At 48.5% G+C, this 27,107-nt stretch overlaps 6 protein-coding genes across 10 annotated transcripts in view; 2 read left to right on the forward strand and 4 right to left on the reverse strand.

Annotated features, from left to right (window-relative positions):
• Positions 1-185: 185 nt before the first annotated feature.
• On the forward strand, positions 186-1,484 carry LOC4804779 (uncharacterized). The gene is made up of 3 exons (XM_001361251.3): positions 186-341; positions 396-486; positions 551-1,484. The coding sequence occupies exon 3, from the start codon at positions 604-606 to the stop codon at positions 1,363-1,365; it is 762 nt and encodes a 253-aa protein (XP_001361288.1). The 5' UTR covers positions 186-341; positions 396-486; positions 551-603; the 3' UTR covers positions 1,366-1,484.
• A 262-nt stretch (positions 1,485-1,746) lies between these two features.
• Positions 1,747-6,101, reverse strand: LOC4804781 (uncharacterized). Its single transcript, XM_001361253.5, has 3 exons — positions 5,367-6,101; positions 3,582-4,499; positions 1,747-3,516 (listed from the first exon to the last, which is right to left on the reverse strand). Exons 1-3 carry the CDS (start codon positions 5,699-5,701, stop codon positions 2,535-2,537), a joined length of 2,235 nt encoding a protein of 744 aa, XP_001361290.3. The 5' UTR covers positions 5,702-6,101; the 3' UTR covers positions 1,747-2,534.
• Positions 6,102-6,440: 339 nt separating this feature from the next.
• On the forward strand, positions 6,441-8,406 carry nopo (no poles). Its single transcript, XM_001361252.5, has 7 exons — positions 6,441-6,663; positions 6,720-6,935; positions 7,002-7,355; positions 7,413-7,470; positions 7,520-7,642; positions 7,702-7,899; positions 7,973-8,406. Exons 1-7 carry the CDS (start codon positions 6,548-6,550, stop codon positions 8,201-8,203), a joined length of 1,296 nt encoding a protein of 431 aa, XP_001361289.1. The 5' UTR covers positions 6,441-6,547; the 3' UTR covers positions 8,204-8,406.
• On the reverse strand, positions 8,264-10,042 carry LOC4804782 (armadillo repeat-containing protein 6 homolog). The gene is made up of 2 exons (XM_001361254.4): positions 9,789-10,042; positions 8,264-9,733 (listed from the first exon to the last, which is right to left on the reverse strand). The coding sequence occupies exons 1-2, from the start codon at positions 9,903-9,905 to the stop codon at positions 8,435-8,437; spliced, it is 1,416 nt and encodes a 471-aa protein (XP_001361291.2). The 5' UTR covers positions 9,906-10,042; the 3' UTR covers positions 8,264-8,434.
• Positions 10,043-10,880: 838 nt separating this feature from the next.
• The window catches only part of LOC6898647 (uncharacterized), an 86,563-nt gene continuing 70,336 nt past the window's right edge, over positions 10,881-27,107 (reverse strand). For 2 of the 5 annotated variants that reach the window (XM_015184715.2, XM_033378119.1), the window contains exons 3-15: positions 16,961-17,828; positions 15,071-15,576; positions 14,319-14,426; positions 13,461-13,558; positions 13,109-13,399; positions 12,794-13,030; positions 12,608-12,736; positions 12,396-12,525; positions 12,211-12,333; positions 12,066-12,155; positions 11,882-12,005; positions 11,390-11,700; positions 10,881-11,328 (exon numbers count right to left, since the gene is read on the reverse strand). In XM_015184715.2, the coding sequence (XP_015040201.1) occupies positions 11,173-11,328; positions 11,390-11,700; positions 11,882-12,005; positions 12,066-12,155; positions 12,211-12,333; positions 12,396-12,525; positions 12,608-12,736; positions 12,794-13,030; positions 13,109-13,399; positions 13,461-13,558; positions 14,319-14,426; positions 15,071-15,460 (2,187 nt within the window). In that variant the 5' untranslated portion in view covers positions 15,461-15,576; positions 16,961-17,828 and the 3' untranslated portion in view covers positions 10,881-11,172. Of the gene's footprint in view, positions 11,329-11,389; positions 11,701-11,881; positions 12,006-12,065; positions 12,156-12,210; positions 12,334-12,395; positions 12,526-12,607; positions 12,737-12,793; positions 13,031-13,108; positions 13,400-13,460; positions 13,559-14,318; positions 14,427-15,070; positions 15,577-16,960; positions 17,829-18,215; positions 18,231-18,492; positions 18,738-27,107 lie in introns of those variants that run through there. The other 3 variants (XM_033378122.1, XM_033378121.1, XM_033378120.1) reach the window with 3 other exon arrangements.
• On the reverse strand, positions 21,488-22,123 carry LOC4804785 (lithostathine-1-like). The gene has a single exon (XM_001361257.4). It carries the CDS (start codon positions 22,104-22,106, stop codon positions 21,528-21,530), a length of 579 nt encoding a protein of 192 aa, XP_001361294.1. The 5' UTR covers positions 22,107-22,123; the 3' UTR covers positions 21,488-21,527.

The following is a 27,107-nucleotide window of genomic DNA, read 5'->3' on the forward strand; positions in this document are numbered from 1 at the left end:
ATACTCTTTTTAATTTGGGTTGTATAACTCTCAAGTGGATTGTGATAGTGCCTACAATAAATTACGGCTCTGGTTCTGGATTTCTCTGAAAGCTAGAAAGCTCTAAAAGCCCTGTTCTTTTCTCAATCAGACCGCCTACTTATAGATGTCACTGAATCGTGTGAATCGTTTCTTTTGTATACAGTATATCTTAGAAAAGTATGTACAAAAAATAAGGTTGATTTATATATTCCTCCTAAAGATCGGATTACATCGACCGATTATATTTTGTTCCTGTAGTTTTGAAAATTTGCCGTTATATCAATCAAAAAGATGCTGTGTTGTAAAGAATTTTGAAACAGGTTTGAATCTAGCGCCTATTGAATCAGCTTATTTCTTCTTCTTTCTTCCTTCAGTCGTTTTCCACTGCACGAAAGCTCATCAGCATACAGTATACATTGATGGTATAGTGACGATAGTATTGCATGCCATGATTTCATCGTACCGGTATGGTGTTTCCCTAAGCTCTCATCAACATTAATTAAAGTATCATAATATTGTGAAATTTAAGGAACCCCGCTTTCCGATCCGATCCGACTGTTACTTGTTACTGTTCTGTGAGACATGGAGGGCGAAACCGCTCCGACTGAATCTTCTCCGTCTTTGAACGTTCTGTGTGGCATCTGTAACGAATTCTACCGGGCAAACGACATTATTTTTTCCACTGCCAGTTGCGGCCATGTATTTCACAGGGAGTGCCTGACGCGCTGGCTTGGAAGATCCTCGACGTGTCCCCAGTGCCGGGCCACTTGCCATCGGAACCGCATTCATCGAATTTATCTAAATTTCGCAGAGCGCACGGAGCTCGATGACCAAGAGCCACCAAAGCAGCCTGTTCAATGGGTGCCTATGGACCTCGACATTAACAGTTCCCGGGACGCATCCAACGCACCGGAAGGTGCCATTCAGTGTGGAACAGATGAGGATGGTCTGCCCACATATGTAGCCCGTGGCTACTTCAACGACGATCTGCTGCCAGCGAGCTATGCGCCCCAGAAGAAGGCAGCGTTTGGCTCTTGGAGCTGCCGCTCCTATAGGCTTATCGAAGGGGTGGAGGTCCTGGTGTTGACCGACTGCGATCACGAGTGGGTACCTGGTTCCAGTGGCAGTTACCCCCCAAACGCACTACCGACAGGTTATTCCGAGATTGGCGAGGTGACGTACACCGGTCTCGGCGTTTACGAAGGCATCAAGAGACTGGGAAAAGTGCATCCCTCCCACAAGGTCATGTACATTCCGCACCGCGGACAGGAGGTGAACACATCTAGCTATGAAGTCTTGGTGGTTACACCTCGCGTAGAAGTGGAATCTCCATCGCCATCGTGAGATGAATCGATAACCTCTCGTACAGTGTCGTATATGTAAAGTGAATCAGTGTTGACTGTGCATGGATAGACAACCCAAATAAAAATCAAATACAGTTGCTGGATAACCTGCTACCCCGATTCGTACTGCATCTTTATGTAATAGTTTATTATATTCAAATTTGTTAAACATAGCGTATGTATGTGTATTCCGATTAGTGTTTGTGTCATATACGCATGCTGAGAACTGTTTTGTGTTATCCCCGAACATGGTTTTAGCTATAGATATGACTACGTTGTTACTATACAATCATATTCGTATTCCTCACTATCCTCTACTTTCTGGCTGACATTGTTGTTTCAACAAAGGGCCTTACAAAATGTTCTTTAAAAATAGCTTTAGTTGTATGCATGATGTGTATATTTTGTTTAATAAATTTGCTGAATCTGCACAGTAACATGACATTTAGTATATATATGTATAAGTATATATTTAGCTAAAATACGATTTTATATGCTCAACGTGTGTGTAACATTTATCCAACAGGGCTTCGCTTTCAATAGAAATAGGATTTATCTTGATTCCTTGACTTTTTGTACTTAGTTTCTAAACAAATTGTATATTTATATATTTAAAAATGAGTGTGACTGTTTGTGGGTGTGGGTGTGCGTGTGTATGGTGTGTGACTATAGTCATAGATAAGACATTCGTATATACTATATTGATATTTACAAGTTGATTGGATCCGATGTGTAATGTAATGATGCATGCATGCGTGTGTGTTGTTTTGTGTTGCTTGAGCCTTTGTTTGGATTTGAGAATTACTTGTGATCGGATCAGATTGGAGACGAAAATAGGGTGGCTAGAGATTGGGGGTATGGTACAATTTGACATTTGAGCTCAGGTTTAGACGGGAAACAAAACAGTCTACTCGTAGCTAGTTGCACAAGTTAATTTGGAAAACATAACAGCAAATTCAATGAACAATTGAAAATATTCTAAATAGGGTTAATAGCTTTCGAAGTAGTTTTGGAAGTGGTGGACAAAAACCTGCTTTAGACTTACAAACTAAAATAATTAGTTTATAAAATGTATTTTACTTATGATAATCCCTCCATGCTCGCCAGCTTTTCCTTCAGCTTTTGACGCCGACGCCGACGCCGGGTTGATCGCCATCCCGGCGGCCTGTCTCATTTCTGCGCGGACAGATAGTTCATGTACTTGGTGGTTTGTTGTGCATTGCGCACCAGCTCGTTTTCCTCCTTGCCTGAGGGTGCCGGCGGCGGCTGTTCCTGCCCACGGCGTTCCCAGTTTTCCTCGTTCTGCGGCTGATGGATGTCCGGCTGTGAGCGGCGTGTGAAGTTGCGATGGCGTTGGTGCTGGTGCTGCGGATTATGCGGCGAATTTTGCTGGCGTCGATCGAATGTGCTGGACGCCTCGCTGGCCAAACTACTCTGACTGCTGTAGCGGGGGAAGCTACGTGGTCCCCCAGCTCCTCCTCCACGAGTAGGACTCTGGTTGTAACGATACGTATTGGGTTTGTCCATTTGTGACTTGGCTGGTCGTGGCAGGGTGCGGGCCCTCGACGAGCTGCGACTGTTTGACTCCGGACCGTTGGAGTTGAACGCACAGTTCTCATCCTGATAGGAGCTGTTAATGGCCGTGTTCGACCGGCGCCAAGTATCGCTGTGTATCTTCTGGGGACCGCCTGGGTGCTGCTGGAGCTGTTGTTGCTGCTTCTGGAAACGCGGCGGTTTGTCGTAGGTGTTGCGATTATTAAAGCGTCCACCCCGCTTGTAGCTATTGCCACGTTCGTAGTTGCTCATGTAGGAGCGCTCACTGCGATCGTCTCGGTCGCGTTGGTCCCAATTGGAGTTCACAATGCTGTTGTAGTTGGCACCGCCGCTCATGTTGCGCTCGTGCCTCTCCTGCGAGTGCTTCCTGCGGTCTTGAATGGTATAGAGGCGTAAGTTTCCTCCGCTTTCGCTGCGCACGCTGTGCTGGTCGTCGTCGCAGCTTACGCTGTAGCGCCTCTGTTGGTCGCGCGAGCGACCATTACTCTGGTTGCCCTCGTGGTTGCGATTGAAGCGTGTCTTCCGCCAGCTGGGCAGGGGCTTGCTCTCGTCACGGTCTTCGCTGCTGGCCATGGAGGGATATTGGTCGGACTGGGGGCTGTCGGAGGAATCGAAACAGATGATTGCATTACAGTGGAAGCGATTCCAGTGCGATATACGTACTCTACGTTAGCTGAAGGTTGCTGATGATGCTGCTGCAGCTTCAGTGGTCTTGGTGCTTGTCGCGGCTGATAGCCTCGGCGTACATGGCGTGGGCCAGGCTCAGAGGCGGTGTTGGAAGGATAGGAATTTGTTACATTTTCTTGATACTTTTGTTCACCCGGATCTGCCTCGCCGTAGCCAATGTCGCAGAAGGAGTCCTCGCAGACCTGCTCGCTCCATTTTTTAGTCGTGGCTTTACCCTCGTACGTTTCCTGGTCCTGGACGGAGGTATTGGCACTGGAGCCGTTCTCTTCAGCGGAATTTTGTGCACTGGAGCCATTGTTATTGGCGCCATCTTCTTCGCCCTCCTCCACAACCAAATAGTTGGTATACATGGCCTCCAGGTCGTGTCCCACGTTCTTGAAGTGACTGTAGAACAGGTCCAGGACCATGAGGAGCATGGCCTTAACCTTGGCCGTCAGCGCGGGCTGCATGATCAGGTGTCGTCTGATGTGGAACAGCAGCTGGTTGATATCCGCCGTGTGGCGCTTGCGCATTATCTCCCCGTTGAGCGTGATCTGTGAGAGAACGAGACGGGCCAGGCGTGTATTGATCACCACCGAGGTGTCGTTCAGCTCGCGCGTCAGCAGATTCAGCAGCGATTCGCCAAGTATGGTAATGGGAGCGTTGTCCGCCAGCCGCACCCGATGGTAGTACTCGCCCAGCAGCGTGATCGAGTTGTACAGACGATTCTTGTCGCGCAGCCGATACGCATCCGCATTAATGAAGTTTGTCTCTAGGATCTTGAGCATGGAGCTGCGCACCTTGGTCGAATTCATGGCCAGGGCATCGAAGGTCCGCGACGAGAATAGCAGGGCAAACTTCAGCGCTGTATCGCCATCCGCGAGTGCCTTGCTGTTCATATACTCCATGGATTCGCTGTATATGAGTAATACAAATGCAAAATCATGAACATATGCTTATAATATACATACATATGTATATATAAATACGCTATCATAACTTTAGTTTCTCGTGAAAGACAACATTATTTGATAAGCAAACAGCGGAGAAAATGTTCAATTTGAACTATTTCAATGGCAAGAGGCTTCTCGCACATCGATTAATTATATGAAAAGTTGTAAATTTTTAAGACACGCTGCAAATAAACAACGACTCGCGCGCTCACATATCAGTAGTATATACAGTGCATCTCAGAAGTTTATGGTATTATAATATTGATCTTATTTTCGATCACAACAGATATCAAAATATGTGTGTTTCATATAGGGATCTATTAAGAGCAAGAAGGAACGTTTCCGACTTCATAACGTATATAATATTATTCTTGGTGGGCATCAATAACCGAGTCGATATAGCCATGTCAGTCTGACTGTCTGTCTGTACTGCCGTCTAGTAGAGCTGGTGTAACCTCATTCTGGCCGCCGACTCCTGTGAAACCACACTGAATCAAGTGCCTCCCCAAATAGCTAAATCTTGAGGCATACAAAAATACGAATTTTGTGATAAGCTTTGGCGGCTCACGTATGACCTACACTCATGCATGCAATCATCTCCATCCTAACAGCTTTTCAGGTCGCTTGTCTTACACTAGCCGTATTCTTTTGCGACGCACTGTATATACATGTGATACAAGCATACATACATATATATGTACATTTACGTATATGCGGGAAAAAAAAACACCAACAACAACAAAACCATACATACTACTTATAATATTATTAATCATCAATGGGACACCAATTCACACACACAAGCAGACTAGGCAAATAAGACACATACCACAGCATCGATTCGTCGTGCACAATGTTGCAGAAGTCCGTTTCGATGGTCTTGATTTTGGCGTTCAGGACAATTCCGTCGTCCTGCAGGTCGAGGTCCCGCATCAGCGCAATGATGTGATCGTACGAGCAGCCACCTGTTGGTATCATGTAGTGGCTGCTGGGCCCGGGGTTGAGCATGTTGCAGACATCGCGAAGTCGCGCCTCGCCGCTGCTGTTTCCGCTGTCCGCACTCACACTGTTGTGGTTTTTGTAAGTGTAGTTGGCGCTATTGCTCTGGTTGCTGCTGCTGTTGTTGGCGCTGGAGTTTTGGCTGTTGCTAATCATATTAGCCATTGTAATCGACGAGGCGATGCGATGGGTTTCTTCTCGTTGTCCGCACTGCTGTTTACTTGGCGTTTTCTTCCTTCTTCTCTGGTCCTGTCTGGTTTTCTTCTGCTTTCTTCGTTCCTTCGCCACTGACTGCTTCGTTGGTGTGGGTCCAACAAAAACGAATTAGCGTTGACAAGGTGTCTAGTGCGCATGCAAAACTTCCACCTTTCCTCTGGCTTCAGCAATTTTTGGATATAGCTGACCGGACCGACGGATGTTTATGAATAATACGAAATAAAGTAGTATAATTAAATACATATAATTACATTATATATATTATGCGAATATTGAACGCGTTTTTCAGCTGCAGAACACTCGATAGTGCGATGGTATGAAATGTTATCGGGGTGTCGATGTATGATTTATTTGTACATTATTTGGCGGAGTTTTCAACAACTTAAGTTTAGTACCACGTCGTATACGGAAAACTTTCCAACCCATATTTTTTTTCGTTTCCATACGAATAACCCTTTGATCTTTACTTTAAATAATATACATTTTTTATGATACCCCTACTATTACTATCGATACTACTGATTGTTCCGTCTGAAATGTTCTAAAACAAATTGAAGACGCTCAAAAAGCATGGTGCTAAAGTACTGCTGTAGATAATCACTGTCTAGTATAAATCTAGTATAAATCATCTTAAAGATGATTTTTTTAAAGAATAGTATGTTACTATCGAAACTGCGAAGTACAATCGATATATATTATTTGTGGCCCAGCTGTTTTGATACGCGCCAAACTGGACGGCGTGTGTGAATTTTTGTTACCGTAATAACTGTTTTATGTAGTGCTTCGAGTTAAACAATGTTGAATTTGAATTGCGTTATTTGCGCCGAACTCTTCGCACAATCTGATGAGGTGTACGTCACCATCTGTGGCCACTTGTTCCATCACAACTGCCTCAACCAATGGCTGGATCGGTAAAGCCGTCGGGACTTGTGCGTTGTTAATGCAACTTAAGAGGTTCCATTTTCAGCTCGAAGACATGCCCCCAGTGCCGCAACAAATGCACCACCCGGCACATTTGGCGCGTCTACTTCAACCTGGCTAACCTGGACGTTAGTCGGATCGATGTTGGCTCACTGCAAGAGCAGCTTGACAACGCAAATCTAGCCGTGAAAATGAAGGAGAAGGAGTTCAACAAGGTGGAGCAGCAACTAAAAGAGCTGAAGGATACGCAAAAGAAGTGCCTGTGAGTAACATTTTGCAAGTGACAAAGGAAAGACCACAATCTTGCAGTCTTGCCTTCGTTTTGCAGCAAGACCATCGCTGGTCTCGAACAGAAGGTGCAGAAGAAGGAGTTCCTGGTTAGCAGCTACGTGGAACAGATTAGCCTCCTTAAGAGCGAAGCCCAACTGCTGGATGGCTTGCGCAGGGAGAACAAGTCTCTTAAACTCCAAGTCCAATCAATGGAAGGTGTTTCGGCCATTATGGCTGCTAGCTCTGCGGATGCCGAGCTTCTGCTCAAGAATGAGGCCAATCCCTATGTCCTGGCAAGCTGGGTATCCACACTAAAGCGGGAGCTGCGGCAGTGCGAGAACAAGAAGACGGAGCTTCGAAACATAATTAAGCTGGTGCAGAATGATTTGCGCAAGGAAATCGACCTGAAGCGGTGAGCATGCATGCCTGAGGAAGTTGGTTGATCTAATCTGGCTTCTCTGTGTTGCAGTACGATGGAAGAGCGGATTTCGCATCTGGAGAGCGATCTCTACCAGAACCAGGAGAAGGTAGCTAAGTTCTCTATAGTTGCCCTTGATTCACGCGAATCTCTTTCAGCTTCTTGCTTTGGAACGGGATCAACCGATCAATGTGGATTCGCCCAACAGCTCGAGCGGTCTGAACAGCAACATTATGGCGCTGAAGCGTGATGAGAAGCGTGTCACCATTTCGCCCACAATTGTAAGTACTCGGATACAAAGACTTGAAAGATCGCTGTCACGCATCGGAACCAATTGCAGAAGGAAAACATCAAGCGCATTGAAGAGTCGAATTCCCCATACCTCAACATCAAGTCCAGCAGCGTGGGGCTGAGTCACCTTCTGAATACCAAGTGCAGCACAGGACTCAGCAGCATATCTCCTATAATGAGTGGTGCCTCCGGTGTGAGTATGGCCAGCGGCACCGTGCGCAAAACTAGCAGTGATCTTAGTTCAAAGGTAAATTAACGATGGATAGTAGATGGCCCAGCAAATCGAAAATGATTATAATAATCCTATGCGTCTCTTGCAGTACTCGATATTCAAGAAACCGCGTCTGCTGTTGGGCTCAGGCAGTTCTGGGGTGGCGGCAACCATGGGCTCAAACTTTGTGTACAATGGAATGGGCGGTTCCGAAAAGATAGATCCCTTTGCGCAGCGCGCCGAGGAGAGTCAAGCTAATGGCGTGCAGGCACCTTTGGCCAGGAATGTCAACCAGCGCCTGAAGGCCGGAACGCTGCGCAATTTTAAGATCGGCAAATAGGCGCCGCGGATAGTCTGATTATTAGGGAAATAAATTAACCAAGACTGCCTCAGTTGTGAATAGATTGCGATAGCTATTGAGGATGATATTTTAGGTTAGCAAATGCACGATTTATCAGTAGTAGGAGTGAGTGTGTAGCTCGTGCTGGCATGCAGAATAATGAAGTTATACCTAGGTTATAAAAATACAAAATACATAATCAATTGTCGCTGTTATTAATGAGTGCTTGTGCTAGGCAGCAATCTTCTTCTCAGCTGTGCCAGTCCATTCCTCACGCAGCTGGACAGTGCAGCCTAGATCCCGCAGAGCGGCCTTAATGTCCTGCGCCACGCTTGGGTGCTCTGTCATTGCCGTGTTGAGTAGATCCTCGACACCAAAGGAGATCCAAGTCTCACATTGGCTGCGCGAACGCGATACCATGTTTCGTATGGCCCAGGCCCCGTTCCGCTGGACAATCTTGTTGCTGGAATGAGTACGCATAGCCTCTACAAGTACCTCGGCGATTCCTGTTTCGAAGAAGGCCGAACTGTGCTCCTTGACGCGCAACGTCAGCGTTGTAATGCAGGCCAAGGCAGCGGCTACAATATTCTCGTTTGACTGGTGTGTCTCTAGGAGCTGTTTGATGATGGGCGCCACCCCCTGATTCACAATGTGAGCCTTAACTGCGTCGTGACCGGCCATGGCTCGCAATAGCTTCAAGGCTTCGCGGTTCAAACGCACCTCTTCTAGGTTATTGCTCATGATCTCAAAGATAGTCTTCAGGCCGCCCGCCTCATCGATAGCAGTGCACAGTTCCTGGCGCACTGCCAGTGTGCCAATGGTGAGCAGTAAGTCACCCAGCACATCCACTTCCTGGTATGCCGGCAGCAGCTCCACAAGTGGCAGGAGAAACTCGTTGGCTATTTGCCGGGCGTGCTCGTGGGCGCAGCCAAACTCCATGCGTATGTCGTCGTCTAGCACAAGGAAGCGGAACACGGCAGTCAGCTCGCTCATCAGGCGAGCATTGTGCTTGGTCAGCAGCGGCTTCAGCAGCTTCAGAGCAGGTGTGTTCATTATGTTCTGGCGGTTAACTTCATGCATGATGCAGGCTTTCTGCAACCACTGCAACGTCAGGATGGTAATCTCCAGTCGATTCTCCTGCTTGAGTGCCAGCAGCTTAAGGACCACAGCCATTGCCTCCGCATCGAACAAGTCCGGTTGCTTGTTTGTCAAACTGTTGACGGCCTGCAGGCATTTTTTCAGCACAGCATCATGTTGGTCTCTCTCTGGCTCCGTCTCTGCCGCGGCCAGGGTCTGTTCTAGCAAAGTGATCAATGCATCGTGAGCTCCATTCTTTCCCGCAAGTACCCGGTGCGCCAGCGACTTCTGGCACTCCTCGTCCAAGATGGCCAGTTGATCCAGGAGCTGGGGAGTGTCCGCCTCCTTCTGGCCTATATGCGTTTTAATTTTGTCCACCATCTCGTTGATTAAGGGTTTGCCGGATTGCGGATTGACAGCCAAATCTTTAATAATGTTGGCCAGATTTATTCCCTGAAAATAGTCTTTTCGGGTCACGCAGTCTCTAGTAATATCCCATCCTACGCACCTGTGCCTCGAACTGTTTGATTGTCTCCTCTTTTGCCTCGGCCGGGCTCATGGAGAACTCCAGCACATTCTCCTGGACCACACCATCGAAGGTGTCTTGGGAAATTATCTTGGCCATGACAGCTTTGTGTACTTTCTTTATCTTTTTTGTCTCAAAAAGTTTGGCTGAGTCAACAGCTGCAAGAGCAGGTAACTTCAATTTTGACTAGTGCGATAAAATATACGGTCTGACCCTCAGAAGTATACCGTCTCATTTAAAAAATATACCGTAAATATACTGACGAATTATCCAAGTTCCACCAATATTCCTCGATTTTGATATTCCGTCGAATATTACTAGCTATATAGAACATTTAGCCATGCCAACATAATTTTATCTATTTAACGAACCTATTTTCTTATTGACTGATTTAGTCAAAATACTTGCTTTTATTGTATTTTGACTAAAACAAGGTTAAAACAATAGTTTCAACAAAAACACAGTCGCAATTTTGCTTGTGTTTGAAGACATGATGCGTGTATAAGCCTTTGTATACCCTATTTTGTTAATTGTTATGAAGATATATATATCTCGATCCTGATAATTCTATAATATCCTTTTCCCTAGGGTATACAAATTAGTGTTGCCGGGAATCACTGTTGTCAACCGGTTATTACGATGAATTCCTGGTTTTTGACCTTCCGTCAAATATTATATAATCTTCCAGCTTTGCCACATAATTTTATATGATTGCTTAATCAATTTTGTTCAAGATTAAATACTTCTAAGTACTTGCATGTATTGTATTTTGACAAAAACATGGCTTCCACAAAAATATTCAACAACAAAAACAGTCTCAGTGCTGTGACGTCAATGTTGTTGGGTATACCCTATTTCGTTAATATTATGTAAAGCTGCTTTCAAACGTAATTAATAAAGACCTTGTCTTAGATTGCATTTTTTTGGCCTATTCATGCATTTGATTAGTTTCTTGTATATATATCCTGATCCGTGTATCAATTCTTGGTCTCTGTAGATATTAGTATATTCCATGTCTCTTTAAGTTAAGCTCGATAAGTTAGACGCGGCCGCCGCCAATCAGTTGGAAAGATGTTTGGTTTATAAATTGTATGTATTTTATCTTTTCAATCTCGTTGTTCACATTGCAGATTATATGGAGACGCATGGGCGTCAAAGCGTCAAAACAGAAGAAAAGTGGAACACACAGATAGATTCTAGGACATGGCACAAACACACTGAGACAGAGAGCGACAGCAGCAGCAACAGAAACGGAGAAAGCAGCAACTACATACACGCACTCCTGCACACGGATACGTGAATAGATAACAGTAATTTGGCCTAGGCTAGACATACGCCACGTACACTTGTATGTACCACTTGCGGCTTATTTTCGCTTGGGCAGCTTGTAGTCGATTGGGGGATGCAGTTTGAGATGATCCAGGAATACCGGTTGCATGTCCGCCCGCCAAGAGATCTCCTCACGCACCCGCACAGGCCCATCCTTGCACGTCAGCCAGTAGGTGCTCATCAGCCCCTTGCCCTGAAATAGAACGAAGCCACATGGGAACTCGATTCTCTTCACCGGAGTAGGAGGAACCCACCTTCACATCGATGAGGCCGCGATGCTCTGTCTTAAACCCACCCACCTGCTGTAGCGAGTCATGCATCTCCTCTGTGATATGTATTTTATGGGCCTCGCCGGTGCTCTCCATGCGCGAAGCCGTGTTCACCGTATCCCCAAAGAGGCAGTAGCGAGGCATCTTTGTGCCCACTATGCCGGCCACCACTGGTCCCGTATGCATGCCGCACCGTATCTGAACGAACTCGTCGCCGGCCCTGGGGATCCGAAACACTGACGATGCGTCCATTAAATCAAGCGCCATTGTTGCTATTTCGGTGATGTGCTTGTTCCCTGATACGCGGGTTGGGCGGTTGGGATGTGAGAAGAGTAAAAAATTCCATGGCATAAATTATGGCGCATGGGCACAAATAAAAGTTAAATTAGCGCAAATTCTTATCGGGGTGGGAGTTTGGAGCAGGGGTCGGTGCTTGTCAACGGCTGGCTGACTGACAGCGACATTTGCATAAATTACCGTTCTTCACGGGCAGACCGGATGCCACCATGTAGGAGTCGCCGATGGTCTCCACTTTATAGACGTCGTAGCATTCGATGCGTTCGTCAAACACGCGGTAGATCGAGTTGAGAAAGGTCACTACCTGCGAACGATACGAAATCTTTAAATGGACCTTTTAGGTGCCGCCGTGCTCGGTAGTCACCTCCAGCGGGGTGCATTCCGCGGCGATTTCGGTGAAGCCCACAATGTCGCTGAAGTAAATGGTAACAGCCTCGTAGAGCTCGGCGGGAACCTGCCAAGTATTTGATTAGGTCTGCTCAAGGGGGTGGATGCCAGCTTCTACCCACCTGCTGCGTCTGCTTCAGCTGCATGGCCACGCTAGGGGGCAGCATCTGGAAGAGCAGTGAGTCACTCTTGCGCTTCTCCCGCTTCAGCTCCTTTGCCTTCTGGGACAGATTCAGGGCGTAGTGCTGCAAGTGAAAATTAAAGTCAGTCAGGGTCAGGGCCTCTGTTTGGTTCTGATACACCTCACCTGTATGGTGGCAGCTGCATTCCGCACCAAAATGATGATGACGGGTGACACAAGCAGGACGACGACGAGGATGGCGATTCCGATGGCCTCCTTTCGGTCAGCCTCCACCAGGGTCTTGTCTACATACTCCCTGAATATGTAGAAAAGAAAGCAAAGAAAACCAAAAGTCATCAAGGGAATGGAATGTTTTGGCGATTGGTGGAATCGCTCACTTGATCTGACGTCGGAGAGCCTTCTGCAGTATTCTCAGATCGTCCGTGTAGTTATTCATCAGCTCGTAGTACTCGATGGCGCTGCGTTCGTTGGAAACATTCGGATTGTTCTTCAGCAGAGTGTTGCTCCTGCAGAAGAGAGCTTGGATCAGGTCAAACGGTCAGGTGAGACTCGCTGATACGAACATTTTCTTGGCGCGATGGAACTTCTTGGTGCTGGTTATGTTGGTGTACATGCTCTTCAACATGGGCGCGTAGTTCAGCGTGGAGTTGATCATTTCGCGGGCCATGAACTCGTAGCGCACGTAGGAGACAAAGTTCTCGGCTGTCAGCGAGCCCCGTCCGTAGTAGCGTATGCCGAAAGATGTCGCGATGTTCTGGCACTCGATGCTCTTCAGCAAGTTCTTGAATCCGACGAGATACCTGCAAGGGAGTCAGAATCGGAGATCGGATACTCAGAGTTGGTATTAGGATAGACGAGGGCCTTTAATGAGGACTCACCGCCACACTCCACTGTTGTCCGTCTCCTTGATCTGTTCGTTTAGGTGGTGCAGCAGTCCGCGGTTTATGGATGTGTACCAGTTCATAACCTCCGTGATGGAGCTTTCCTCGGGCTCGAAGCGCACACGGTCGCGGAACTCATTCAACCGACTCTGGAAGTCATTTCTGTTCAACATCATCTCGCGATCGTCCTCATCCTCGTCTGGTGCCGTTGGAACGCTGATCTCACTCCAGGTGGTCAGGTTGTTCAGAGCATGGTCCGTGATGGCGAAACGCTGCGTCAGATTGGCCCTGAACCAGAATGGACTCTCAGAACAGGAACAGGATGGCGTTTAGTTGGCTGGGCACTCACCGCTGCTTGCTGCCGTTGGTGAAGATGTAGAAGGCCACCTCGGAGCGCTCCAGCTGCAGTCGCGTGACCACCTTTCCCAGGTCTGTTGCAATGGTCACCTGCGAGGGTAGAGGACAGGACCGATTCATCGATTGAACTTTTCGCTCCAGCGCTATCACGGCTCTTAGCTTCGAATTGGAAAGTTCCACCAGCAACCCCCTCTTGATTTGTTTATCGTCTATTTTGCATTCTAACTACGTGACCCCATTCAAAGGGGCCCACCCTCAACGCCCAGCCACTTGTCATAAGCCCTACTCCTGTGGCAAAACCTCTACCCGTACTCCTCTCTTTCGCTCTCTCTCTATATCTCTCTCCCTCTCTCTATGCAACTGTTGCTGTGGAATATTCGCATTGCGTCCTTATCAATTCACTTTGGTCCCAGGCTCTGCCTGCCCGACCTCACACACAGAATTTTTCATTCTCTCCTTCACATTTTCCACGGAAGACGCATTTGCATTATAGATGGACGCGTGGACAAAGGGGTGGAGTGGGTGTAGAGCACGTAGGGGTGGAGGACGAACGCTGAGTGCTCGGGCTCTGTGACCGGGTCCTCGTGGCGCTTACCTGAACAAACAAATATTTGCAGAGGATTCTATGCTTTCTTCTGGTGCGCACTGATGTGACCACCAAAAGACCATTGAACACAGACCAGAGACCAGAACAGAGCACCGCCTCTTTCCACCCCAGTCAAACATATAGTACTTGGCGGATGATTGAATTTCAGCAATAAATTTTAATTACCAGGACCAGTGCTCAGTGCGGCCAGGGCGGCTGCCTTCTCTTCGATTTGTTTGCTTCTTTCCATCGGCTGGGACTCACCTGCGTCTCGATGTCAGCCACGGCGGCTCGGTACTCCAGGATCTCTTGTAGTGTCACCGAAGTTTGCACAATCAATGCCAATATTGGTATAAATGGCAGAATTATCATCTGCAAGAGGATTCGCATGTCAATGAGAGAGCAGTGTTGCATGTGGTACGAGTACAAGGAGCCAGGGGATTGGGTCAAAGCTGTGCGGACAGGTCTGAGACTGTTAACCAATTCCACGTTATAATTATAGCTGTAAACACATCTTTTCATCGGTATATTAAATTCGTTTGTTTACTTAATAAAAGCTATCAAATGTAGTGCTCACGAATCAATTCTATAATGGCAAGAATCAAGAAAGAGCTTTCTGAAGTTTCATTGGATTTCTTTAGGTACGCTAGTTCTTGATCTTTATGCGGGGGCCCACTGTGCCGTCGATACTACATCTATTTTCATTTGCCGTCAAAGCTGGTCCAGACCAAGCCTCACCATCCGCAGTCGCATCGCTGACTGGGGCAAAGGCAAAGTGGGTAAGGAATCGTGATTTGTGTTTATCGTGGAAAGCTAATCGCGACACTTCATTAGAGGGTCTGGTCTGTGGCGCTCAGCGGCACGTGACTCTGACCACTCCGGCTAATTAAGATGCATGCGTATTCGCTAATTAATGCTGCTCCAGATCCAGATATGAGCACACATATATACTCGCACATGTGTGTGTCCCTCTGCCACCTGAATCTGCATCGGCATCTGCCCCTCTTTGAACTCACCTGCATCAGCTGCAGCCGTCGCCCCGTTTTTATGGCCGGATTACGAGCTGCGGCGTTGCAGCATCTACCGGGGCCGCCATTCGATATATCCTCGGAACTAATCGAGCGTACGGAAATTTTATCTAGCTGCAGATTGTGGTGTGTGGGCACGGGCACCATGAGGAGGTGGGAGCTTCCGCCCCCCGACGGGTCGCCAGCAGTTGTCGGATTAGTCGAGGGGCAGCTACTAATGTCGATCTTAACGCGGGTGGTGGGGGCGGTGGTGGTGCTGCTGCCGCTGGCGCCTGCTGCGAGCGGGTCCGTCTTTTCCACGTCCGGCTGCATGGCGCTGTCCGTATTCAATTTGTGCGCTTTTCCATTTAGCATATTGCTGATTGTTCGGGCGAGCATGTATGGCACGAGGGTCTACATATATGAGATGCAGACGTCCTCATAAACACAAATGATGATAGCTCGAGATGGAGCTGGAGATGGAGATGGAGCTGGAGCTGGAGCTGGAGCTGGAACTGCAAATGTATCTGTGAATGTTAGCCTTTCATAATTGGTGTGTGTTCAATTTGTATCTGATAGTTTGACTGCGCGACACTTGTTGAGTTTCAATGGGGCCGTAACGAGGAGGGCGCGTAGAATGATTGCAAAGAATGGCAGATAAACACATATGGGTAGCCGGACCACGCCCCCGCTCTTTCCCCTCTCCCCTTGCCCGTCCCCGGCCCAGCCCCGGCCCCAGCCCCAGCCCCAGCTCCAGCACTGGCCCACACACAAGCGTCCAAGCGTCAGGACAACAAATTTGATGGATGAGCCACCAGGCAACGAAGCTCTCGCTGTGCGGGGATGGGAGCTGGTGAAAAGGGGTTGGGACTTTGAGTTTAATTGAAAGCACATTTGATTGCTCCCCCCAGGCCCTGGCTGGCGGCAATCGTCGACCCTTTTCGCTCAGTGTAGCGACTGAGTAAACATTTTACGCGATGGTCGCACTGTCCTCTGTCCGACTATCCTATTCTTGCGCTCTCCCTCTGTGTGTTCGAGTGTATCGTATCTATGTGGACACACATCCTTCATCCTTCCCTCTTTGTTGTATCTCCGACAGTTCAGTTTACTTTTCACACTTCACAAGAGCACATTTATTGATTAAAGTTTTAATTGCCTTGACAAATTGTCATTAAGTCATGCTAGGTGTAAATATAGGTATATGGCTTAATCGGATAATCAAGAATATTTCCCACTATATCGCAGGCTGCGCTGCAGCCAGTCACTCGTGCCAAACTCATTTGAGTATGCATGTGTGCACATATAAGTATGTACATATTTGCAGACTCCTTCCCGTTCTGTTATTCACACGAATCGCATATCCCAGCGCATTTCCAATCAATCGCACAGCACGCACATAAAAAGTTCCTTTAATGTTTATTGCACGGCCTCGTCCTCGGCCTCGTACTCCCGCATTAAATTTCTCACACAACAATGACAAAAAATTCAATTATCTATTAGCGGAAAGTGCTTGGAATGTACCGTGGGTCTAGAGCCCGCAATTCTACTCTCGGTAGGCGTGATTGTCTCGGATTTTCGCGATTGAACTCGAGGAGCGCCCAGAGCCAAGTGAGCTTAAACCTGTTGAGTTTCGCCTGTTTATAGTAGATGTCCTTTTGGGCCAACAGTGAGCCACCCACTGCCACCACACAGGACTGCGCACATGTCCTCGCGCACACTACTGCTGAAAGCTGAGATGAGGGAGCTTTCTGAAGCGGGAGACCATCATTGTGAGCCTGAAACAGTTGCACATTGATAATCCCTATGCATTTCTGCCCCCGAACAGGAGGCCATCCAAAATGGTGTTCTTCTGCCGATGGGGTAGTCGGAATGAATGAGTGATTTCTAGTCAAATGTTACCTGCATTTCAATGATTTTCTCCAGCATTGGGTGCGTGCATATTCCCACCGTTAAGCGGCCAAGTGTACGTCGATCAGCAAGTGGGCAAAATTATGCTGATGTCGGCTGATACTGACATGTTCTCCTGAAGGTGTCGTTCTGGTCGACAGGGCAGGTGCTGCTGTTGGTGGGAGGTGATAAAGAGGTTGCGCGTCACCTGCAGTTTCTGCTGCGCTAATGCTTGCTGCTGCTGTTGTTGCAGAGCCTGAACCTGAGCTTGGGCCTGTCCCTGTGCCACCTGTTGCCGCTGATCCTGCTGCGCCTTGGCCACCTCCTCCTCCTCGGGAGATTGAAACGGATCGGCGGATGGGCAGACGATACATCTACACGAATCCGGTATACAGGTCACCCTAGCTTACCATTCAAAACCATTCAAAAATCTATTTAAACAGGGGAACAAGCCGAGTTAAGCCGCGGAAAATAATACTGTTATCAACAGATTATTAACAGAGACAGCTGACAGAGAGGTAAAATCCATCTGTTACGTCTCACAACATGTATGAATTTACAAGTTTCGCAACATATATGCTGCGCAACAAAGTGTACAACATTTTAAGTAGCGCCACTGTGAACATGTAGTTATCATGTAGAGTCATTACGGTGCGTAACGTAACGTTGCTGCCGTTGCCGCTGCTCATTTTGAAATGGCTCAACTTTTATATCCGGTACTCAATCTCCTATATATGTTTATACTCTACGATTCTTAGTTTTTGGGTGTCACGAATCTTCAGAATATTTCACTACCTTCAATTTGGCAGATAGTCCCTGATATCGGATGACTTCCAATACTATGTAGAGTCCTTTGTCCATTTTACTTTTCCAAGAACACCTGTAAATGATATTATCATTATTATCAGATATCCAGAGATCCAACATTAAAGAATGCTATATTGAGACATCGAGTCGCAGTTGTTTTTTTGTGGTCCCGCCTCTTCTGGTTCTACTCTGCTGCTATGAGATCATCGCGGAATAATGCCCGCCCTGCCCCGAACCTGGAGCAAGACTTTAAAAAAAAAGCTAAGCATTTGCATAACTAGCTGTAAAATTGTTCAAAATTAACAGGGCAGGCGGCGGGCGATTGGCTGGATCCGAGTTCGAATCGGAATCCGCAAAGCGAATGATCAGACAGAATAGAGACGGACTCTGTTTGGGCGAGCAGAAACCTGTTCTAGGCGGTGGAAGAGCCACAAAAAGACACAAACAAAAAGGAACCAACCGAGCGGCGCTGCTGTTGGTCGCATCATTGGACCACCTTGACGGCCCGACTCCAGCACCAGCACCAGCCCTGGCTCCAACTTCAGCTCGACACGCGTGGAGTCGCGAGTCTTGTAGCTCTTTCCGGGGCACACAATTGGATTGGGTAACTTTGAACTGGTCGTCGCATCGGTTGGGGCCGGGGTTGGGGTGTCGGTGTCCGTGTTGGTGTCGGTGTCGTCCGCTATGGTGTCCAAATTGATGTTTCAATAAAGCCTATAAATTTATGACTAACGAACCAAGCGACCATTCTCCCATGCCGATTGCCCATTTCCATTCCGGTTGCGCCGCTGATGAAGACGCGCTGCTGCGGCAGAGGTAAGCAGCGGTGCGGTGCGGTGCGGATGAGATGGGCGAGGTGTAACGGTGACAACGAGTAGGTGTCGCCATCGGTGCCACTATGAATTAATTTGGACAATTTACGAGCCAATCTCGACGACCGACAACCACCTCGGAATGTGTTTAGCGGCCACCCCGGTGGTCTATGGCTTGTCTATTCGTAAATTGAATTATAATTTGATACCCGACTCTCTGACTTGGGGTCTCGATCTCTCTGGCATATATTACCGATTGATCGCGCCACATAAATCTGACACTAGCGACACAATTAGCACGGCCTACGGCCACACATTTGCCCCCATGCTTCTCCCCGTCTCCCCTTCTCTCCTCCTTCCACTCATGGCTGCGACTGGACTATGACTGTGGATGCAGCCACCCAAAAGTGACAGCCGCCACAGCAAAATGTACATAAATAGTTCGCATTTCTGCAGATAAGCAGAGTGTTCAGCAGAACGAGGCCGTATCATAAATACTCTGAGACTGAATTTCTTTATAAAATATTAAGTAATATTTGGGAAAGTTTCAAACTTCACCAGTCAGTGTCCACAGCCTGTGTCTTTTCTGTCTCTTGGGCCATTTGTGACTGCCAAAAGCTATCGCTGTCTCCAGAGCTGTCCACATGCCGCAGCCTGGCCATGGAGTCTGAAAATGTCTCATTTAAATACCTTGCATGCATTTAGTCATACTTTTTGTCCCAACTTGGTGCCAATCTCCTCCGGCCCCTCCTGGCATTCACCCTCCTTCATTACCATTCGCCTTCTCCGAACCACTCCGCTTTCGACTGCCTCGATGTTGCGTCCACTTGCCAGGCATGCGCCTCTGGGCAGGCACCGAGAATCAAGCAGCGCATCGGGAAGTCGCGCCGCGACGACGTCAACTTAAGTGGTCAACCGTGGACACCAAGAGCAACCATAGGCCGGCCATCCACTCTGCATGTGCATCTGTATGTGCATCTGCTTCTGCCCCTGTCCTGACTCCGCGAGTGCCGAGTATGTAAATCTCCCGCTCCATTGCCATTCCAGAGTTGCCATTGCACTCGCCCCGCTGGAGGTGATCGATTTTGTTCACGTCACTTGTTGTTTGCAGCTTGCGGTTCGGCTTACTATATGCGAACTATGCGAATCGTTCTGGGATCGATGAAGGGTCTGAAAACTACCAGACAGAAGGGAGTACTGTAGGAGTAGGAGTAGGAGTAGGAGTCGGAGTCGGTGGTGGAGTCGGTGGTGGAGTCGGTGGTGGAGGTGGTTCAGATCCGTATCCGACTGCAGAGTTCGACTCATTTATTTGACAAATCTGAATGGAGTCGGATCTGCGGATTCGTGTCTTCGACGGAGCACATCTTGAGCTTTAATTAATTCAAATGCAATTCCAACTGCTCTGCGAGTGATGTTGTGCTGATTGAAGCTGAAGGCCAGCAGCACGTGAGTGGCTCCTCCACTCACGTTGCTCCGCCGTCTCCCTCCTCTCGAGAGGCAGAAGGCAGGAGGCAGATGCACAACGAAGCAGCAGACAAAGACAAGCACACGTTTGCGGCGGCCAGACACCGACGGACGTTCATTCAGCAAACGTAAACGTTTGTGATTTGTAACGATTGTGCAGTACATAAATCAGTCATGGATTTATTGCGAGAAATGAAATTTGCCGGCTGCTCCGACTGCTCCGACTGCGCCAGCTGCTCCCCATCCCCGTCTGCCTCGAATCCGTCTCCGTCTCCGTCTGCTTCTGTGTCTGCGTCTGCCCCATCGCAGTGAAGGTTTTTAGCGGTGCGGTCGTGAGTGGCGCTGCGTGTGGGTCGCATAAATTTCACGCTTTGCGCAGGCGCTGCCACAAATCGATGTTCTCTTTTGTCTTGTTCCCGCTCTCTTCTCCAATCTTCTCGGATCGTCTCGGATCGTCGTAGTTTTATGAGTCACGCTGCTGGCTGGGATCCAAACACACACACACACACAACCATCCATCTATGGGCTAGTTGAGTGCGGACGGGACTGGCACTGGCACTGGCCCTGTCCCACTGTAACCAGGAAGTCGGGCCCTAACTGTTACCCTGCAGCGACTGACCATTAGGACGAGACTTACTCACGAGTCTCGGGTTTTAGGAGTGCTCGTACCCTCCCACTTCCCCCGCAGGACGGCGGGACACGCAATGCTGCTAATTGTCCACTAAATGCCAGGCCTGACTGAAGCACTCAGAGCTGAGGCCCCAGCCGAAACTGAAACTGAAACAGAAACCCAAGACAGTGCCAACAAATCTACCAGCCAGTACAACCGTACAGTCTGCATTTGCAATCATATCTGATTGCATGACAGTTCTCAATTACATTTTCCCGAGGAAAACGCTTTCAATTGGGAAACCGACGAAATATGAAAATAGTTACGAAACCAGCCACGAATTGGGCAAGAAGTTATGTGAACAAAAAGATTCGAGGTTGACTTCGTTGCTTCTCAGTATTAATTCCAGGGGCTTCCAGTGGTCCCAAGATTCCTCCAATCAACAAGTATTACCTATCTATTATTAAGGGAAAGTTCAAGGGAATAGTAAAAGTAGACTCTAGTGAAAGGGAACCCCCACAACACACATATTTAGTCATACCTACTAACTCGTACTCGCATTGTTCGGGGCACGTAAAAAGACAATAGATTGATCCGATGGGAACGATATCTTCAACAAACAAAAGCAGGGGACTATGAAGTGCTTCGTCCGATAAGGTTCGTAGAATATTAAGTATAAGTTGGGGGCACTTAAAGACTCACCCGAGCTATCATCTTACAGTTATCATCTGACAGCCATGAGCCACCTATCCATTGAATATCAACGTTGCGACGTTGGTTTGACAGGGTCACCATGATTCTGCCAAGAACTTAACCATATAAGCCAAAATAATACCGATTTATACATATTTTTAGCTCGCCTTCCAGCGAATTTCTATATTTTACTCTAAACGGGTATTTGGGCCTCATAAAAAGCATTCGGATTGAGGCATAGCTCTGTTCTGTACCGCGTCAACTGGGTCTCACAGATGACGGTACCCCAGAGAGTGCAGTTCCTGACGGTCAGGCGGTGCTCGCCCAGCACCACCTCCCCTCCCGCTTCCATGGTGAAGTTGGCGGTCAGACTGAGGCAGTCACCGCTGGCCCTTTTGGGCTCTCCCGTGGCCCAGGGCAGGTAGGTGGCCTCCTTGCCTGTGCTCTGCCAGAAGTAGTTCGCCTGCGAGTCCCCCAGACTATTTCCAGATGTCCAGAGCTCCAGCTCGTAGGGGGCGAATTCCGGCAGGTAGCTGTTGATTAGGTTGAACTCCGTCTGGTTCCGAATACTGAGCAGGCTGGCGTTGAGGGTGCGGCAGTAGCGGTCGCCCTCGAACCAATTCTTCCAGACAGCTCCCACCAACAGACACTTGTCGGCCACTCGGCTGAAGCCCGTGGGGCAGCTCGCAGAGGAGTCCTGGTTAGCAGCCCAGTGGACTCTTGCCAGGCACAGGCTGACCAGCGCGAAGGAAACTATTTTTGGCCACAACATTTTTGATAACTGACCAGCAGGTGGCCCCCACGCTTTTATAGGGCTGGCCAGCTGGGGCTATTTAGAGTTCCCCGTCTGATAAGGTTTGTGATACATTAAGTATACGTCGCGTGCGCTTAGGAACGTAACTGAGATATCTGTCGGTTATCTGTTGGACAGCCCTAACACCACATCATTGTACAATTGGCCAGCAGAGTCTGAGCAGAAGTGGCTCCCCTTCTCGCTTTGTTTGTAGCGCAATCGTATCGCGCGATATTGCCCCTAAAAAACTGTACCGTGTTGTTGCCGATCAAGGAACACAACACCTTCGACAGTCGGACTGACGGAGACACGATCCGAACTTTTTCGAACCTAATCCTTAAGCGGGTTCAGTGCACTTTCGATTTCCCTTTTTGTGATGTGGCGGCACAGTCCCGTTAGCTTTCGGTCTGAGGAGAAAAACAATGTATAATTTATGGCTTGGAGACTTGGCCTAATCCCTGGCCTAATCGTCTCTGCCTTGGCTTCTCCATACCAACACGAACACGAAACGAATACGAACACGAACACGGGAGAGACGAGGGTCCGCATTTCACTTTCTTGGGAGCTCGCCCCCCGTTTATCGTCCATTTATTTTTGTTTCAGTTTTTGCCTTCATAATTTATTATCGCCCCAAAAGCATCTCAATTATGGCCCCCGACCAGACATGAAACCGTACCAGTCCCCTCCCAGGCGTATCAGTGGGGAGCTCTGCGAGTTCAGAGCTATCTGAGTTCGTTTTGCAAATTGCGAAATCTGCGCAGGCCATTACAAGGCTTCTACAAAGCTATATTCAATTAAACAACGCGCATGACGGTGTCGCAAGCGGCCAATGAATGCTAAGCGGGCGCCTGACCAGCTCCCAGATTTCGGGACAGATGATCGTCTGGCGGCAGAGCAGGACGGAGATAAAGTCATGGAGGGGCGGCTTCAATTTCATCCTCCTAGTCGTGCCGTGGCTTTGATTGCCCCCAGCTTCCCTGAGCTCCCACCCAGCCAACCATACCCGCGCCTCCGCGTCTCTGCCACAAGCTGCTGCTATTGTTGCACGTTTTTTTTTCATTCTCGCGCCACGGCCAGACCGAGACCAGACCACCATTTGCACACTTTTACTTTCGCATTCTCCCATTCGCCGGGAGATTCTCCGCCACAGCCGGAACTATAAATTCGAGTGCCGTACATTAGTGTCTACCCCCCACACGGGTTATCGCAGACAAATTGTCGTCATGTCTGGCCATCGCGGGCTGCATTTCAATTCCTGATTTTGGTTATCTACGGAAAGCAATGACCCCAAAGACATGTGGCATGTGGCAGGGTCAGGGGCAGGGGCCGCACTTGCAGCTCTGCATTTTTAGAATTGCTGCTGGGTTTCATTGATTTATGAAACTCAACAATCCATTGACTGACTGAACAATATGTGGAAATGTTGCAGTGATTGAATTCATTTACATGAACCGACTTGTGGATACCTGGTGTCGAATACAACGATCATTTCAATACTTGTGCCACTAATAACCGATATGAAGATAGTCGCAGAGAAGGAAATGATTGGTCTCCCTACTTTTCCCATACGCCGTTTGTCCGGCCAATGCTACAGGGTAGTCCCAGCGAGAGTCGGCCCATGGCCCAATGAGACATTAGAAATTCCAGGCAGACACCCTGGCCTAGGCACAGTCACAGAGGAGTCGGTGACATTTATTGGTGTTTTCCTGTCAAGGGAAGTGCCCCACCGACGCACGCACGCCCGGGCCCAGAGGTGCATAACTCTGTCCGAACTGATACTGATGGCGATGAGAAACGGCTTCCATTTCCTCTTTTCGATTGATATCTCTCGATGTACTCGGCTGCCGAAAATGGCCGGGGGAATCTGCGAGGACGTACTTCTGTTTCTGTGGCTCTTGTCTGTAGAAGAAGTATGCCAAAACTGCAAAATTCGTGTATTTCGTTTAATTTTCGACAAAACGTCGCAAGGAGAGCGGCTGGAAGGTACACGAGTACACGCATAAATATAAGGACAGAAATGCGCTAATTACACGCACTCGGCAATCGTTAATTGAAGTTGTCAAGCGGGGCATGCCACAAGTTATGCGCGGCATTGCCATGCGATCAGATCGGTTCATTGCGGTTCGCCTCAGATGAGATGGGGATGGGGATGGGGATGGGGTTGGGATTCGCGGGAAATCAAAAGCGCAAGGGAAATGGCGACATCGAGACACAGACACAGACACGTATACGAACGGGGATGGGGACGGGGGCCGGGGACTGGGCGACAATGTTGCCGCCCCAATTATCTGTGAATTGAGCTAAAACCAACGAAAATGTTCTTCTCTGCGAATGGCGCCATTAATTACTGCAAAAGGGATGCATTTCTTCATAATTAAGCGGGTGAATGACACAGCGAAGGCAGCTGCTCCTGCTCCTGTTGCTGTTGCTGCTCTCGGTGGCAGTGGTGGCACTGGTGGCACTCCTGTCCTACAGCATGGCTCCTCCATTAGCCGGAGTGGTGCAGCGACTAATAGAGAAACATTACTCATGCACAGCAGGACACCGCTGGGCCCGCAGAGCGTCTAGCCGGACAGGGACGCAGTCGGCGTAAACATGCAATTGAGAAATTTATTAAAAATCATTTTCATTAATTTGGTTATTTATGCACAGGATCAAACATTCAATTAGGCAGATGTTATAAATCTCGTATTCATTTTTCACATTCTCCAGCTTCAGCTCCGGCTCCAGCTCCAGCCACGCGTGGTCCCTATAAATCACATCATCCATGTGTGCTCCCGACCCCAACCGATGGACGCTGCCCACGGCAGAGGCTCACAGACACAGACGCATCCACAGAATGTGGCAAATGAAATTGCAGTCACAGTCGCACTCGTAGATTCGAATTCTGATCAATGGTGGAATGACGAAACAAATTAGCAACGATTTTCGGTACTTAGATACTCGTAAACTCCGGGCTCCCAAACATAGCACCGCCCACTCCTCCTCGGGAGCCACACTCCGGCGCTGTTTCCTTTGTCTTCTCGAAGACTGCGGAAAAGTCAAGCGAAAGGTTAAAAGTGAAATATCTCCCGCTGACTTGTAACAATGTCAAAATGCTTTATGATTCCGTTTTTGCTGCGGTTGTGCCGGGCCATGGGTTTTTTGCAGCTCGGTTTCATGGTTATTGTTTCTACTGTCATGTTGCTGGGCACGAAAAAACGAGAGTAGCAAGATGCACAAAAGCCGATAAATGAAACAAAAAGGGTAAATCAAAGCTATTCGGGCCTTGAACGACGCCGAGATGCTCTAAAAAGCTGTGAACTTGCCGGCGCAGAATCGATTTTGATTCGCATCATGGACGTTGACCCACAAAATACCAAGTATAAAGACTACCTTCAGGACTGGAGCATTTGATGGCCTTGCAGATCGAAGGACAGTATGTGCCATTAACGGGTAACGGCTGATGGGTAACAACGGGTAAAACATTTCAAGATTTCATACAACTTTGCGAAACTTGCAATGTAATCGGCGTCCTCCGCTCCTGATGCCCGCAAAATTATCGAAAGCAACATAAAATATTGTATATTGACAACAGCAGATCAGTTAACGAATTGCCAGCCACAGAGAGAGCCAAACAAATTTGGGACATTTATTGAACCTCCGTGTTGACCTGCTTAGGAAAAAGCTGCAAAAGCAGACCCAAATTAAATCTCAGCCCCAGCTGCAGCTCGAATTTGTTGCAGCCACTACACTCCACTCTACTCCGCATTAGTCGAAGGCCGGATCTGTGGCGAAAGAAGGAAGCTGGCAAAGGAGGAAGGCTGCCGCCCGCCGCCCGCCGCCCGGCCACACCGGAGCTTATCGCAGGCCGCATCGAACTTGGGTGGGTAAACAAGACAAGACAAGACAAGACAAGAGGCCAGGGCAGACCCGACCAGACCAGAGCAGGCACCAGGAATCGGACGGAGGCCCAGACTGGGGGGAGCTGCGCACATGGTCCGGCTAGATCATATAAATGAAACCTAATAAAAGCAAAATCAACGCGGGCTGCCTTGGCCTGGCACCGTTCTGGCCAACATCATCAAAAGCTCAGCCGAAAGGGGCGTGGCGCTGCCTTGTCAGCACGATCAGGCCTCCAATTGAGGCTTTATGCAATAAACTTTATATAAATGTTTCTTTTTGGTATAATAAATCGCATAGAAACATAAATTTAATATTTAACGCCCCGCCGCACCGAGACGACAATTAAGACGTCACCCAATGGGAGGGAGGAGGGTGAGTGAGCTCGGGCAATATGGCGTTCGGTAATGTAATCGCCCCACCCCTTCACCCCTCGCGCCCCTGCGAAACAATTAATGGCGCCCGTTCTGGAGACTTTTCGCACTCTCACATTTGTCAAGTGGAGACAAAAGATGCAGCGGATGCGCCCTTGGCCACAGGCCAGGTGCCTGAGTGTTTGTGTTTGTTTTTGCTTTGCTTACCCTTCAAACCAGGGCCAAGGCATACTAAACAGAAGGTAAACACACGTACACTTTGGCAAGGAGCAGAGTGGCAGAGAGTGAGGGTGGCCAAGACCAAGACGCACCTTCTACTGAACACAACTTGAAGACACAACAACTCTCCGCGCACTCTGGCCTTATGCCACATGCCTCATGCCCCATGCCTGGGCTGGCATTGGTATTTGTGTATTTCTACTTGTCCTCGGAGCGAGCGCGCGCTCTTCCCGCTGATTGATGGCATTCATTTGCCATTCGGACAGGGCAACATTAATATCAACAGCGGCAGCACCTCGTCCGCGTCCGCGTCCGCGTCTGCGTCTTACCCCTTACCCCTTACCAGCGTCCCTGCCCAACCTCGACGTCGCGTCGTCATCATCATCGCCATCCTTCTCTGACCAGGACCACTCCTCCACTGCTTGCTGGTTTCGGGGCGTTACAGTTGCATGATGGGGGAATGTCCAAGGAATGTCAAGGTTCTGTCTATTGCCTGGCTGAGTGT

This window comes from Drosophila pseudoobscura, chromosome 3, assembly GCF_009870125.1.
Source record: "Drosophila pseudoobscura strain MV-25-SWS-2005 chromosome 3, UCI_Dpse_MV25, whole genome shotgun sequence".
Classification (NCBI taxonomy): domain Eukaryota; kingdom Metazoa; phylum Arthropoda; class Insecta; order Diptera; family Drosophilidae; genus Drosophila; species Drosophila pseudoobscura.

What these genes read in the sequence shown, in the direction of transcription:
- LOC4804779 (XM_001361251.3), top strand. Translation starts at nt 604, where the DNA reads ATGGAGGGCGAAACCGCTCCGACTGAATCTTCTCCGTCTTTGAACGTT.
- LOC4804781 (XM_001361253.5), bottom strand. Translation starts at nt 5,701, where the DNA reads ATGGCTAATATGATTAGCAACAGCCAAAACTCCAGCGCCAACAACAGC. An exon ending in CACGACGAATCGATGCTGTG is followed by an intron (nt 4,500 to 5,366) that starts GTATGTGTCTTA and finishes ACTCATATACAG; the next exon opens with CGAATCCATGGAGTATATGA. An exon ending in CAACCTTCAGCTAACGTAGA is followed by an intron (nt 3,517 to 3,581) that starts GTACGTATATCG and finishes TTCCTCCGACAG; the next exon opens with CCCCCAGTCCGACCAATATC.
- nopo (XM_001361252.5), top strand. Translation starts at nt 6,548, where the DNA reads ATGTTGAATTTGAATTGCGTTATTTGCGCCGAACTCTTCGCACAATCT. An exon ending in AAGGAAATCGACCTGAAGCG is followed by an intron (nt 7,356 to 7,412) that starts GTGAGCATGCAT and finishes TCTGTGTTGCAG; the next exon opens with TACGATGGAAGAGCGGATTT. An exon ending in TCTACCAGAACCAGGAGAAG is followed by an intron (nt 7,471 to 7,519) that starts GTAGCTAAGTTC and finishes AATCTCTTTCAG; the next exon opens with CTTCTTGCTTTGGAACGGGA.
- LOC4804782 (XM_001361254.4), bottom strand. Translation starts at nt 9,905, where the DNA reads ATGGCCAAGATAATTTCCCAAGACACCTTCGATGGTGTGGTCCAGGAG. An exon ending in TCAAACAGTTCGAGGCACAG is followed by an intron (nt 9,734 to 9,788) that starts GTGCGTAGGATG and finishes GACTATTTTCAG; the next exon opens with GGAATAAATCTGGCCAACAT.
- LOC4804785 (XM_001361257.4), bottom strand. Translation starts at nt 22,106, where the DNA reads ATGTTGTGGCCAAAAATAGTTTCCTTCGCGCTGGTCAGCCTGTGCCTG.